Raw genomic sequence first — 14,047 nt, 5'->3', positions numbered from 1 at the left:
AAATCTGCAGCAACTGCGTGATGCTATCATGTCAATATGGACGAAAATCTCTGAGGATTATTTCCAGTACCTTATTAAATCTATTCCACGAAGGATTACTAGTAAAGTGTACCTAGTAAAGTGGCTGGTGAGTGTATAATTACTGTAGGAAAATTGCAATCTTCATGGAACATGATCTTAACTTAATATCCCAATGAATTTTGGCATAAATTAAAATTTGTAATCTTGACCCTTACATTTTATATTTGTTTTTTGCTTCCTGTGCAACATAAGTTTTTGTGTAGTCCAGGGTCACATGTTTTTTAACCTTGGATGGGTGTAAACCTTTTGTAGAAGACCTTGAGAGTAAAATTATAGCATAATAGGGGCATTTTAACACAACACCAACACACTCTCCATTTATACCTATAATATGGCCGGTATGTTTAGATGGTGTAATGTCTAGAAAAGACAATGAAACACTCCAAAGTGTCTACAAAACTACATACATTATACAATAATGCTACAAACAAAATACATTAAACCACATGCTGTTCTAGCTTTAATTAAAAAAAAAACAGTGTTATGAATCAGTGACCCTGATCATTTCAGGAAAGGGTTTAACAGCACATTTCTGTTCAGACTGTGATCTGTCACAGTGTAATTCAGGCTATGCAAATTGTCTGGTTTTGATGAACATCATTACTAAAAACATATTATAAATGATGTGAATGAGCACAATAATACTTTGCTTCTCATTTAACATGCAAAGAAGGCTCACACATAAAAGCAAAACCAGCAATCAAATTCAATTTACTCTAACAATAAACTAGGAACTGAATATTTTGTAATTGTTTTACCTTTAAAAAATTATTGGTTAAATATTTGTTTACAATATGACCCATTTAAACTGTTGTAATTATAAAGTAATGATAAAGTTATTAGTGATTTAGACCAAAATAGACAATCTCATGGCATTTCATTGTCAGTCGGCTCAGTTAACATTAACAGTTATTGATATAGCAGATGCCATTTGTGTTCCTTTAGGACACAAATCTACATAACCAGCTCTTTAATTGTCATGTGACAACAAACTAACTGCATTGTAAATTTCTTGTCTTGTGTGCTGTGATACTTACTAGTATTATGGCCTTTGACTAATGACACTGATAGATTTAGATGCCCTTAATGTTAACATGCACCTCTAAAGAGACACTGCCTACACTACATTACACATCAATGACACTAAAAAACATCAAAATAAAATTGAAAGATATTTCTAACTATTAAATGTCTAATTGTGAAACCTGCCTTCGATATACTGTAACGGAGCAATAAAAAAAAGATAGGAAAAATTAAATCCCCCGCCTCTTTTTTCCACAAGCTATCACTTCGTTTCACCTCATCCAGGTGCTTCTATCTCTCATTCTCTCTCTCTTTCTCTCTTTTATTGAGTTCTATCTCTCTCTGTTCCGTTGGTGCTGTACGTGTGTATGTGTGTCTGAGTTGCGGGCGGCCTGTTGCCCGTGGTGACGCGTTTCTCATATTCTCTTCTCCCCACAGGCCCCGGTTTGGCGTTCATAGCGTATCCTAAAGCCGTTTCTATGATGCCCGTGGCTCCGGTGTGGGCTGCCCTATTCTTCATCATGCTGCTACTGCTGGGACTGGACAGTCAGGTCAGTTCACAAACAAACATTTATACGGATGTTTTGTGGAGGTTTTAGGATATACAAAGATTAGTTTAGCCAAAACATGGAAAATCTGTTACTGATTATTTGCCGTAATTTCATTTTAATCACCATTCGCTCAACTTTGGAACACAAATTAAGATATTTTAGATGAAATGCGAGAGCTCTCTCGTCCTCCATAGACAGCAAGGGTCGGGAGACTTTCAAATTTTTCCAGGAGGAAAAAAAACATGCAATTGTAAACATACTGTACGAAGCTCCAAGAACACTTTTATGCACCTAAAAACTGTAAAAATGACTTTCACATAGGGTCAGGGTGGACTTTTGGTGCACAACAGTATTTTTGGAACTTTATAATATTACAGTTGAACCACATGGAATGTTTTTACACTTTTCTGGACTTTAAACGTCTTGGAACTGTTGCTTCCTATGGAGGATGAGAGAGCTCTTGAATTTAATCTAAAACAGGGGTGTCCAAACTCGGTCCTGGAGGGCCGGTGTCCTGAATAGTTTAGCTCTAACTTCCTTCAACACCCCTCCCTGGAAGTTTCTAGTATACCTAGAATGCGCTTGATTAGCAGATTCAGGTGTGTTCAGTTGAGGTTGGAACTAAAATATGCAGGACATCGGCCCTCCAGGACCGGGTTTGGACACCCCTGATCTAAAATATCTTAATTTGAGTTTTAAAGATGATGATAGGGCAGTTGGAAAGACATAAGGGTAAATAATTAATAACAAAATGTTCTTTTTTTGGGTGAACTAAAGTTTGAAAAAACAGAGTTCGGTCAGAAATCTTGGAGTAATCTTAGAAGACCAGCTGATCTTCAAACACTACATTGCAAGTGTTTCTTGGTCATTTGCTTCTTCTTGCCCTGCTTTGACCCCCAACCATCAGCTGCTATGTGCCTTCAATGTGCCTACACTATGGCTGGGCATTGACATGAAGACTCCTGAGTAACCACACCATCCTCTCCCAACTAGCACAGCAACACTTATATACACATTTACACAACCAACTAATGATTGGTTATGCAGTCATCCAATCTGGATCTGCCACATTTCTCCTGAAATAAGGTCTGGATACTTGGGACCGTCACAATGCACACACTGAAAATTATTTAGTAAATGCGTTTCCATCGTAGTATATTTTGCATCCTATCCTAAGTTGTGCGCATCATTTTACTATGCACATTTTCATTTTTGTGCGCATTTTGGTGTTTCTATTTGGTGTATTTTTTATGCCTGGTCCAAAATGCACATAAAAATAGAGAATGTTGGAAACATTGGCTATTACTGAAAGACGATCAACTGAATTTAAAATTGGCTCTCATCCGGGTCACGGCACCAATGTAGCATCTTCGCATTAATTTACACTGCTCTAAGCTGGATGTAAACAAAGACTGTAGAATACACCGGACGTGTCGCTCCTATAGTTTTGAATGTGAAAAGTGTAACGACTAAATGGCAAATGAAGCCCCGCCTTGTATTACAGAAGCCAAAAAATTTCAGTAAGAGTTTGTGTGACTCAAACATTAAGAAAAGAATCTAAAGAAACAGTTGTTGTTTAATTTTATTGGTGATTCCTAATTTTTGAAAATGTGATGTTTTCCCATTCAAACAGAATGCCCGATCATACTGACCGAGAGGCGTTTCAAAATTGCCAACCTAGTTAAATTACTTGCCTTAAAGCGACTTTGATGTAAACTAGCTTTTCAGTGTATGGGAGATGGACAGAAGGGCATATCCACTCTAGTATCACCAGCTAGTATGGCACTGGGCCGTTCTCTACAAAAATAGCCCCTCCAGATCTGCTCACTTTACTATAATCTGCATCTCAAGAACACTACAGCCCCCTAACAATCTGTAACCCCTGCCTCTACAGACATAAACCAAACATATAATAATCAAATTGACAAAAACAACAAACAAAATGTCTGAAATTTAAAAATAAAATGAAATAGAAAACAGTGTCTCAATTATATTAAGTTCCCAAACTTGTTCTATTAATGTAGTAAGTTTCTTATCTCAATTAGCCCTTGTGTGTTATCAATTTATATTACACTATACAACAACTATATCTTTAAATCTTCCATTACTAACACACATGACTCCTTTTTTTTTCACAGTTTGTTGGTGTGGAGGGTTTCGTAACTGGCATTCTTGATCTTTTCCCTGGAAAGTATTACATGCGCTATCAGCGCGAAATCGCTGTGGCGATCTGCTGTTTATTATGCTTCATTATAGATCTCTCCATGGTTACACAGGTGAGTGTCTTTAATGAAACACCCTTCCATAAGCGATAATGTCAAGCGTGAGAAAATCAGCATCTATTTCCCTCACGATCAGCAGCGTTCTACTCCATTAGTCAGACAACAATATAATGGTTTGTCACGAGTCCTTTCACTGAGCATTACATCATCACGCTCTCATTCAGAGTTTGATCATCCAGCAGTCAAAACTCTTACTGTACGCAGAAGAGACGTGACTCGTAAAGCTCACGATGACGCAGAAGTTTACACAGGACAACTTCAAACAATCGCTGACCTGACAAGTAGCATTTGAGAGATTGATTTGTTTGCTTTATCAAACACAGATGACATTTTGACTTACTGTTGAGTACAGACAACATTCATAACACATTTAACTTCTGAGGTGTAAAGAGTACCTGAAAACCATACTAGAGTAAAAGTACAGATACCTTACTGTAAAAATGACTCCATTACAAGTTACAAGTCACCAATTCCAATAAGACTTGAGTAAAAGTATTAAAGTATCCAATTTTAAAAGAACTTAAGTATTTTACTCGTACTGAATGTAGGCTCAAAGAACACCAAGAAAGGTTTTATTTCCTAATATTAAATTAAATTGAACACCTTAATGTTTCAAAATGGCAGAACAAAATAGATAAAAAAAATAGAACAAAAAGTCTCAAACTCAAATGTTCAAAATGGCACAAACAATAAAAAAAAAGAAGTAAAAAACGTAGTAGAAAAAATCTGAGCTGACTTTCATGCGATTCACCTCACCGTCTCAAAGGGAAGCAATACTTTAATTTTGAGTAGTTTTTCAATTGATTTGGATGTTTTCTCTGTATTAATATTAAACAGAGGAGCAAACTGTATAATTTCAGTAAAAACATTTATTCACGTTGCACAAAACAAATTAAGCTAAAACAGTCGTCATGTCACAGTGGTTTTTGCCATTTCAGTAACTGTAATAAATTCACTTAATTTACATTAAATTAACGTTAAATAGACTCTTACTTCAATGTGTTTTCTCAAATTGTACCATAAATTCTTAAAAGCACTTATTTTTGTGGCAAACAAAGTAGACACTGCATCCTGTAAGAGACATTCTGCATATCGGCAAATGAAAACATTTCTTTCAGATAAGGCCATCAATGGTCATCAGTGCTGGCACTGCTTGATGTGCCGACTTCGTCTTCACGCACAATCACAATGTAATAAGTAACTATAAGCGTCCGTTCAAGTGTAGTGGGGTAAAAAGTACATATATTCAATCAAAAATGTAGTCAAGTAGAGAATAAAACTTGCTTATATTTTTAATACTCAGTACGAGTAAAAAGTAGCCAAAAAATACTTAAGTAACGAAGTCCATTTGCTTAAGTACTTTACACCACTGTTTAATTTACATAAAACTGACTAATAATGTTACATAAAAGGTTTATTAATAAATTAATTTCGAGTACAAAAAAAGTGTCAATATTTACATTTAGGAAATTATTTTAATGTGTCTGTATTCATAATCATAGTTACATAAATCATAAACTGTTGTATGTACTTATTTATTAGTTCATCTGGCATTTCTATGCTTTTTATTACATATTAGTATTGATTTTTTTTCTTCTTCTGTGGAATAACATGCGCTGATAGTGGGAAATGTTGGTAGATAGTGCTCGTTTTAATGTAATGTCAGTTTTTAATCTCTCCGTTGATCAATTTCAGGGAGGGATGTACGTCTTCCAGCTTTTTGACTACTACTCAGCCAGTGGAATGACCCTACTGTGGCAAGCATTCTGGGAATGCGTGGTTGTCGCATGGGTTTATGGTGAGAATCAGCTTTCATTTTCTCACATCTCATCAGTTTATCATGAGCAGCGCAGACATTTATCTTTACAATGTTCGCTGCACACAGGGACAAAAATAGCATGTAGGAGCCTGTGCTGACAGTAACGCTATTCTAATCCTACACACACCTAAAACACTGCTGACTTTGTGCAGGTGCTGACAGATTCATGGACGATATTGCTCGTATGATCGGTTACCGGCCATTCCCGTGGATGAAGTGGTGCTGGTCCATTATAACTCCATGTGTTTGCATGGTGAGTGTTGAAAAACCTCTCGCCTGTTCATGGCATGTCAGTGCATATGCCATTAAAATGATTTTAAATGATGCATTACAGTATACACCTGGTATTAAAGGGACAGTTTCCAAAGGGTTCACCATTTACGAGTTTCCTTCTTCAGTTGAACACAACAGAAGTAAATATTTAGCAGAATTTACATTTTCATGTGCCATTTACATCCGTAGTAGCAAAAACAAATCAAAAACAAAGGTTTATCCTACTCAGTTGTTCATATCAGTATTTATGTGCATTTAAAAAAATGACGTGCATCTTGATGTTTCCATTAAACATTTTCTATGCAATATTCCAAAATGCCCATAATAACAGGTGGATGGAAACAGCTACTGATGCAGTCAGATTTTTGACGGATGCCTTTTTTCTTGGTCTTCAGGGTATCTTCCTATTTCACCTGCTGAACTACAAGCCTCTGACCTACAACAATGTGTATGTGTACCCATGGTGGGGAGAGGTGATCGGATGGTGTCTGGCTCTCTCCTCCATGCTCTGCATCCCCGTCAGCCTCGTGTACAAGCTCTCTGGAGCTAAGGGAACATTTAAAGAGGTACACACCATTTCAGACATTTCAACTCTCTAATGGGGCTGTGTGACATTGCAGTCAGATAGAGTTGAAGTCATAATTATTTGCCCCCTTTGAATTTTTTTCTTTTTTAAATATTTCCCAAATGATGTTTAACAGAGTAAGGACATTTTCACAGTATGTCTGATAATATTTTTTTCTTCTGGAGAAGTCTTATTTGTTTTATTTCGGCTAGTATAAAAGCAGTTTTTATTTTTTTATGAACCATTTTAGGGTCAAAATTATTAGCGCCTTTAAGCTATATATTTGTTTATTAGTCTACAAAACAAACCATCGTTATACAATAACTTGCCTAATTAGCCTAACTTGCCTACTTAAACTAATTAACCTAGTTAAGCCTTTAAATGTCACTTTAAGTATAGAAGTGTCTTGAAAAATATTTGGTCAAATATTATTTACTGTCATCATGGCAAAGATAAAATAAACTATATTGTATGAAAGCACTTCTTACTAAACAAATGCTTTATATACATAAATACTTATGTATTAATGTTAATTACTAATCTTTCTATGAACAGTATTTGATTATAATGGCAAACCAATGATAATGTAAATAGCCTACTGTACCGTTACGTCATACATCTGCGATTATATATAATAAAAAGTAAATAAGACATATATAAACACACACAGAGCCTCACAATCTGGTACCCTAAAGGTTACCCAGGCCCATTCTGAAAACGTAGTCCCGTGGACGTTTCTGGAGACCGCGAAATAGGTACCAGGAGGTACGTATTTTTGCAGTTTTTGTTTTCGCAAATCAGCGAGAGGCAACTGTGTGCGCTTTTTCGCATCTTGAACGTCTCTTGTGAGTGCCGTTCACACCCGCGCTGTTCTTGCGTAAACCAGAGACTACTGTCGAACAACCGTCTGTCTGACTGGCTGAATGATTGACTGGGTGACCGGCCAATCGGCCTACCCACCCTCCTCCCTTTTTCCTAAACCCAACCAACAATTTACAAAAGCCGTCCAGAAAAAGAAAAGCCCTCGTCTGATTTTTACTACGTTTTCGGATTTTACCACATTCTTATCCTGTTATCATCTTGTTGACTAATTTTTGGATTCTGTTTTTGTCTCACCTGATTTCTTGAACCGCTCTTCCCCGGACTCGAACCCGGTTGTCGTCGTCGTGGTCAGCTCCTCTCTGTGTCTTTAGTCTGCCGACTTACATGAAGAACTAACTGGACAAACTGGTTTCGGTGGGAAAGCCCTCCACACGGAGGTAAGCAGTCAGCCAGCAATCCGAAAAAGGAACGGCGTCACACAACCTCGTAGCGTTCGCTTAAAAAATTAAATGTAGCCATACGTACCTGCGGCTACATAATTCGCAGTCTCCAGAAACATCCACGGGACTACGTTTTCAGAATGAGCCTGGGTTGTCTAAAGCAGGGGTTCTCAACTGGTTTGGCCATGGGACCCACATTTTTACATGGTCATCAAGCCGCAACCCAAATTTCATGCTCTCTTACGAGGGCACCTCACTACATATGACACTGAGGCTTTAAGTCTTTTTTGTCGTCAATATATATATATCCATACTTAACATATTTGGGGTCGTACTTGCGCTTCGACATATTTTTTGCAATAATTAAATGAAATTTCACTTGTCAGACGGTAGGGTTGTCGCGCACGCATTTCAAAATAAAAGTCCGGTATAAGCAAAATAAGTAAAAAATTAAACTTGTATTGTTTTATTTTGACCACACACTCCGCGACCCACTGAAAATGTTCCCGCGACCCACTTTTGGGTCACGACCCACCAGTTGAGAAACACTGGTCTAAAGGGTACCCAAAACATAGTACAGTACGTTTCACTTTTTGGTACCTTTTGACTATGGAAACCGCCATAAAAGCGTTCCGAACCACACCGTACCACTCAGTAGAAACTTACTCACTACTCACTAAACTTACTACTTGGTGAAATCAGGTTGGCTTATTTCATGCAAAAAGTACAATAAATTAATTAGAAGCAAAGATAAAAACAATAGAGCAAACTTACAAGGAAAATAAACAGCATTTTATAGTCTAGAAATGTACGAATAATTCAATAAAATGAACTGTGTTAAAGTTGCAAATGGTATAATTTATTATGCCTGAATGTAACAGTAAATGTGAAACAGTTACATGCATTAAAAACACTCACAAATGATCAACTTTAACTATATTACAATTCAAATCTGCAGTGACTGCACAATTCTCATGTGTCTGAACTGTGGAGCTGTTCAAATAATCCCTACTCAACACTGCATATCCTGCGATGTGACTATTGCGAATGCACACACTGAAATCAATGCTCAAACTATATATTGTGCAGTCCCACTCTCTAAATACTCAAACTGTGAGCATTAACCCCTCTTAAACACATAAAAACAGCAGCAGTTACTGTGAAAGTGGCGGTTTAATGTTGCTGTTGGTGCCATTGGAGTTGGACTATGGGTCAGTTACCTCAGTGAAAGCATCATGAGAAAGCGATGTGTGTATTTATAGTAAGTAGGCTAATGGTTGTCATTCCTCTGCAGACCACAATGCTTCAACGCCTCAGTGTTTGCATTCAAACACATTCACACACAAGACAAAAGTGAGGGTTTGTGGCTTGTACGTTGTGGGAAAAACTAGAGCTTGATGCTGGAGGAAACGGAAAATAATAGGGCTATCAGTCATATAGATTAATATTGTGGCTTTGAAGTGTCTTAAGATGTATAGTTACTTTTAAAGAAACGAAAATGTTATCTATTGTGTGGATGATATTACGACACTATGATTGTATCTATAAAAAGATTGTGACCTGAGGTATATGATGAGATGTCCTATATTCAGTGTACAGCACGATTTCATTTTCATTGAATGTGTATTAACACATTCAGTGAAAAAAAGAAGGGGGTGAAATGATGTTACATTCTGATTCAACCTAATGAAGTGCATCACAACCTATAGGTAATACAAATATAAAAGTATGTTTGACTGGAATCCATTTTCTGCAAATGTATGGTAATATTTAAAGGGCCATGACACCCCCCACTTTCGGTTAAAGTCTACTTCAGAATTTTTTCAAAAGATGCATGATTAATGGGTGTGGAGCTCTGACAACTGTTGTTGTCAGTTAGCCCACAAATTGAGACAAACCGTGAGGAGACGCATGAGTTTATAGTTTTCAAAGTTAAAATGCAAAAAAATAAACAGTTATTCAATGTCCTGCTACATTTGTTATTAGTAATTTCATATACAGACAACCACAATTTATATCATTATAAAGATAATCGTGTTCATGTACACACTATAAATGAGGACTTCTCCCTCAATCCCCGGGTCTGAATCATAGATCTAAATGCAGACTCAGTGCAGCAGGTCTCCTGACGTGCCTATTTTAACCATTAGCCCTGCTGGTAATCTGGAGGATTTAGGCAAACAAAGCAGCACGGCGATGTGTCTGAATGTGAATGAACTCCTTATACAAGACAACATCCGCCATTCTCCAATTCTTGTGCTGCTCTCCCGACAAAAATGCTTGCATCACACACACAGCTTTGCTGTTTGATCGGCCCTGACAGGATCGCGGGGAAAAACATGCAACAAACCCCGTGGATTATGGAAACAAACACATACGAGTCTTCATAAAGATCTGTAAGGTCTGTGTCTCACAGCTTGAGCTTGGCACTGGTCTGGCAGGTCTGCGTCTGCCTTGCCTTCGGAAAGCACGTGCTCATGAATAATTAAGCAGCCGGCTCTTCTCATAGGATAAGAAAACTCCGCTTTGAATAATAATGAGAAACCAGGCGATTGGCTAATCGGGAGGACCGGGAGAATTCCCGGTGGGCCGGTCCATTTTTTGGCCGCGAGGGCCGGTGTCCCTAGTTCCAGAATCGGTTGCTCTCAGCAGTCACACTTTTTAAAAATTATTTATTTATTTACTTGACCACAGCCTTCTTATTCATTATTTTACCGCAGCTCTGCTCTTTTTATCTATTTTCACGTAGCCTCGTGAGCAGGATGCAAGTTAATGATGATATAACTAGATAAGTCGCCATTCAACGTGCAGCTGTTGTGGTGCAGTGGTTAGTACGGTAGATTATGACGCGGCCAACCTGGGTTCGGTCCTCGTCTGAGTAACAATTGTTTTGTTTTTTTCATTTTTAATGTTAAGACATAATACTGTAAGGGTTGTTGAACATTTGAAGTTCTAAAAGTGCTGTTTTCTCAAAAAAAGACGTGATAGTGTAATTAGAAACTGAATTGGAAATAACCTTATTTTAATATAGTCAGTGGTGAACTGAGGTGGGCCGGTCTGAGGCTTGAAACTCCAGGGCTGAAAAAGAGTCCCACTCCGGCCCTGTGAGAAACCGACGCATCATCATTGCACTTGCGGTACTTCGCTACGTCGCCAATTTTGATCCCGCCCCAAAAATCATTTTAAACCCGGAAGCTGAAATTAGCTGACAAAAGCTGAAAACTATCCAGTTTTCCCCTCAATTAAAGCTGACAGGTGCTAACATTGTCTTAACTGATGCTCAACTCACACATCTGTTAATATATAAAAAAAAAAAAGTTCTCCAGGGTGTCCTGAACCTTTAAAAGCAGTCAGTGTTATTTTAGTATCATTAATTTATTTAAAAATAATAATAATAATATTAAACTAAATTATTTAAAAATTATTTGGTAACGCTTTACAATAAGGGTAATGGTTACAATTATTTAATGTAGTTAATGCATTTTCAAATAATGAACAATACATTTATTACAGTATTTGTTCATGTTAATGTTAGTAAGTGAAAATAAAGTTGTTCATTGTTAGTTCGTTAACTCGCAGTGCATTAATTAATGTTAACAAGCATGAATTTCAATGTTAATAATGCATTAGTAAATGTTGAACTATGATTAATAAATGCGGTATTGTTCATAATTTGTTCATGTTAGTGAATACATTAAATAATGAAACCTTATTGTGGGACTAATTATTTACACTATTACTACTTATTGACAAAATTGTTTAACAATAGAAACCTTAATTCAAAATGTGCATGATGTGTTTACTTGTGTTATCTTTGACTAATATTTACATTTGTTTGATGGTCTTGTTTGAAGTGGAAAAATCCTGCTAAATATTAAAGAAATCTGTAAGGGTGCAAACGCTTTTTCAGCAAAATTACAGTGCAAATAGCAAAATAGTGAAATGTTATTGCACTATAAAATAACTGTTCAAAAGTAGTTTTTAATCTAATTTAATAATTTATTCTAGTCATTTAAAAGATGAATTTAGAGATGAATTTGCAACAGAGTCACATGATCCTTCAGAAATCACTCTAATATTAATTATTATTGTTATCATTATTATAATTAATATTATTATTATTATTATTAATGGTAAGAGTAACTTAACTTTTTTTTTACATTTAATAAATGCTGCTTTGATGAACAGAATAACTTTATTTAAATTATTACATAAAAATAATCACTAAAAAAATAAAACAATTGACCCCAAACTTTTGACCTGTAGTGGATATATATTTATACATTCAATTCTTGCAATTATGCTATTCATGTTAGTTTTTTTACATTCCTACATAACATTTTGTTTTTATTTTGTAATTTTACACTTGTGATTTCACAATCAGTCAATGCAAAAAATAAATAATAATAAATATATAAATAAATGAACAACAACAAAAAAAAGCAATGTTACCGAGAGATAAATCAGAGCTTGATAGTACACTTGGAGTAAAATAGTCTAACTTAACTATAGGAATTTCTAAGAGTTTATTTTTTTCTAAGTAAACAGCTTATTAAAATCTCAAAAATATTATGTGGAAGTCGAAACACTTGTTACCACTTTAAATGAGAACAGTTGAAGTCAGAATTATTAAACCCCCCTGTTTAGTTTTTACCCCCATTTTCTGTTTGACGGAGAGAAGTTTTTTTTAACACATTTCTAAACATAATAGTTTTAATGACTCATTTGTAATAACTTTTATGTTTGCCATAATGACAGTAAATAATATTTGACTAGATATTTTTCAAGACACTTCTATACAGCTCAAAGTGACATTTAAAGGCTTAACTAGGTTAATTAGGTTAGCTAGGCAGGTTAGGGGAATTTGTCAAGTTATTGTATAATGATTTGTTATAATGATTTGTTATGTAGACTATCGAAAAAATATAGCTTAAAAGAGCTAATAATTTTGACCCTAAAATGGGTTTTTAAAAATTAAAAACTGCTTTTATTCTTGCCGAAATAAAGCAAACAAGACTTTCTCCAGAAGAAAAAATACTATCAGACATACTGTGAACATTTCCTTGCTCTGTTAAACATCATTTGGGAAATATTTAAAAAAGAAATTCAAAGGGGGGCTAATAATTCTGACTTTAACTGTATACTCTAGGAGTGGTATAGCAGAAAATAGTAGCTGTTTTTAAAACCCTGACTTTTCCTAATCATGGTAAACCTTGAAACTGGTTATCGTGCCATGCCTTCTTATAATCAATTGTAACTATCACAGCTAAGTGAGCTGTCAAAATTTATCCATTAAAACAAAATGAATATTGACCTGTAATGTTTGTTTGTTTTTCAGCGTTGGGAAAATCTGACCAAACCAGTGTGGGGAGCCCATCACCTGGAATACATGGCTCCCGACACTGACATTAAAAGCCTGGCCTCTCTGTCTCCTGGGATGGAGGAGAACAAGGTGATCATTTTCGAGAGTGTTATGTAGACGAAAAGGGAAATCCTCCAACAGCCCTCCTAAGGCAAGCTGGTTGAAGAGATCATCAGTATTTATTTCTTTGTATGGAATTCTGCATCCTCTTACAGTCTTAAAATCAGCCGATGCACATGTACGGTTACATCCGTTTCATACTACAGATCCTCTAGCATGCACAGTACCAGGTGTTCTTCCACTTCCACCAGTCCAAACTGCGTATAGAAACACACAGGAAAAAAAAAATATTGCAGATATCAAAACCTGCAGGGTGTAATCAGCATGTCTTTGGAGGGGGACATTTTAGCGTAGCCTAAAACATCATTTGACAGAGCGGCAGAATTTCCACAGGCCACCTTCCTGAACATAAGAGTCTCTTTGCACTGACACATTCATAAGGGGAGGAAATGCATCCTTGAGTTAAATAAATGACATTCACAAGAGTGGATTAATAATCACGCTATCATCAAAATCTAAACTAAAATATGGCAAAAATAGATATAGATCAAGCAATCTAGCTAAATGTGTCTTTGCAGATGTTAATACCCATATGGAAATCTAATATATGGCAATATGCAAATTACCTATATAATGTAGAGGCTTATATTTGGATTTCACATACACACACACACACAAACATATATATATATATATATATATATATATATATATATATATATATATATATATATATATATATATATATATATATATATATACATACAAT

The 14,047-nt window shown here is 35.9% G+C and overlaps 1 protein-coding gene across 3 annotated transcripts in view; it reads left to right on the top strand.

The window, feature by feature from the left end:
- The window catches only part of slc6a8 (solute carrier family 6 member 8), a 66,704-nt gene extending 52,746 nt beyond the window's left edge, over nucleotides 1-13,958 (top strand). Inside the window, exons 9-14 of one of the 3 annotated variants that reach the window (XR_015497224.1) lie at nucleotides 1,543-1,655; nucleotides 3,794-3,931; nucleotides 5,633-5,735; nucleotides 5,909-6,009; nucleotides 6,425-6,595; nucleotides 13,195-13,292. Coding sequence is in view for 1 of the 3 variants with exons in the window: in NM_001327868.1 (NP_001314797.1) it covers nucleotides 1,543-1,655; nucleotides 3,794-3,931; nucleotides 5,633-5,735; nucleotides 5,909-6,009; nucleotides 6,425-6,595; nucleotides 13,195-13,335 (767 nt within the window). In the remaining 2 variants the exon portion in view is untranslated. 3 annotated transcript variants of the gene reach the window in all.
- The last annotated feature ends 89 nt before the right edge of the window (nucleotides 13,959-14,047 follow it).

Source organism: Danio rerio, chromosome 8 (assembly GCF_052040795.2).
Source record: "Danio rerio strain M-AB ecotype USA chromosome 8, GRCz13ab, whole genome shotgun sequence".
Taxonomy (NCBI): Eukaryota; Metazoa; Chordata; class Actinopteri; order Cypriniformes; family Danionidae; genus Danio; species Danio rerio.
Note: the sequence above shows the minus strand (reverse complement) of the source record. Positions and strands in the feature narration are given on the sequence as shown.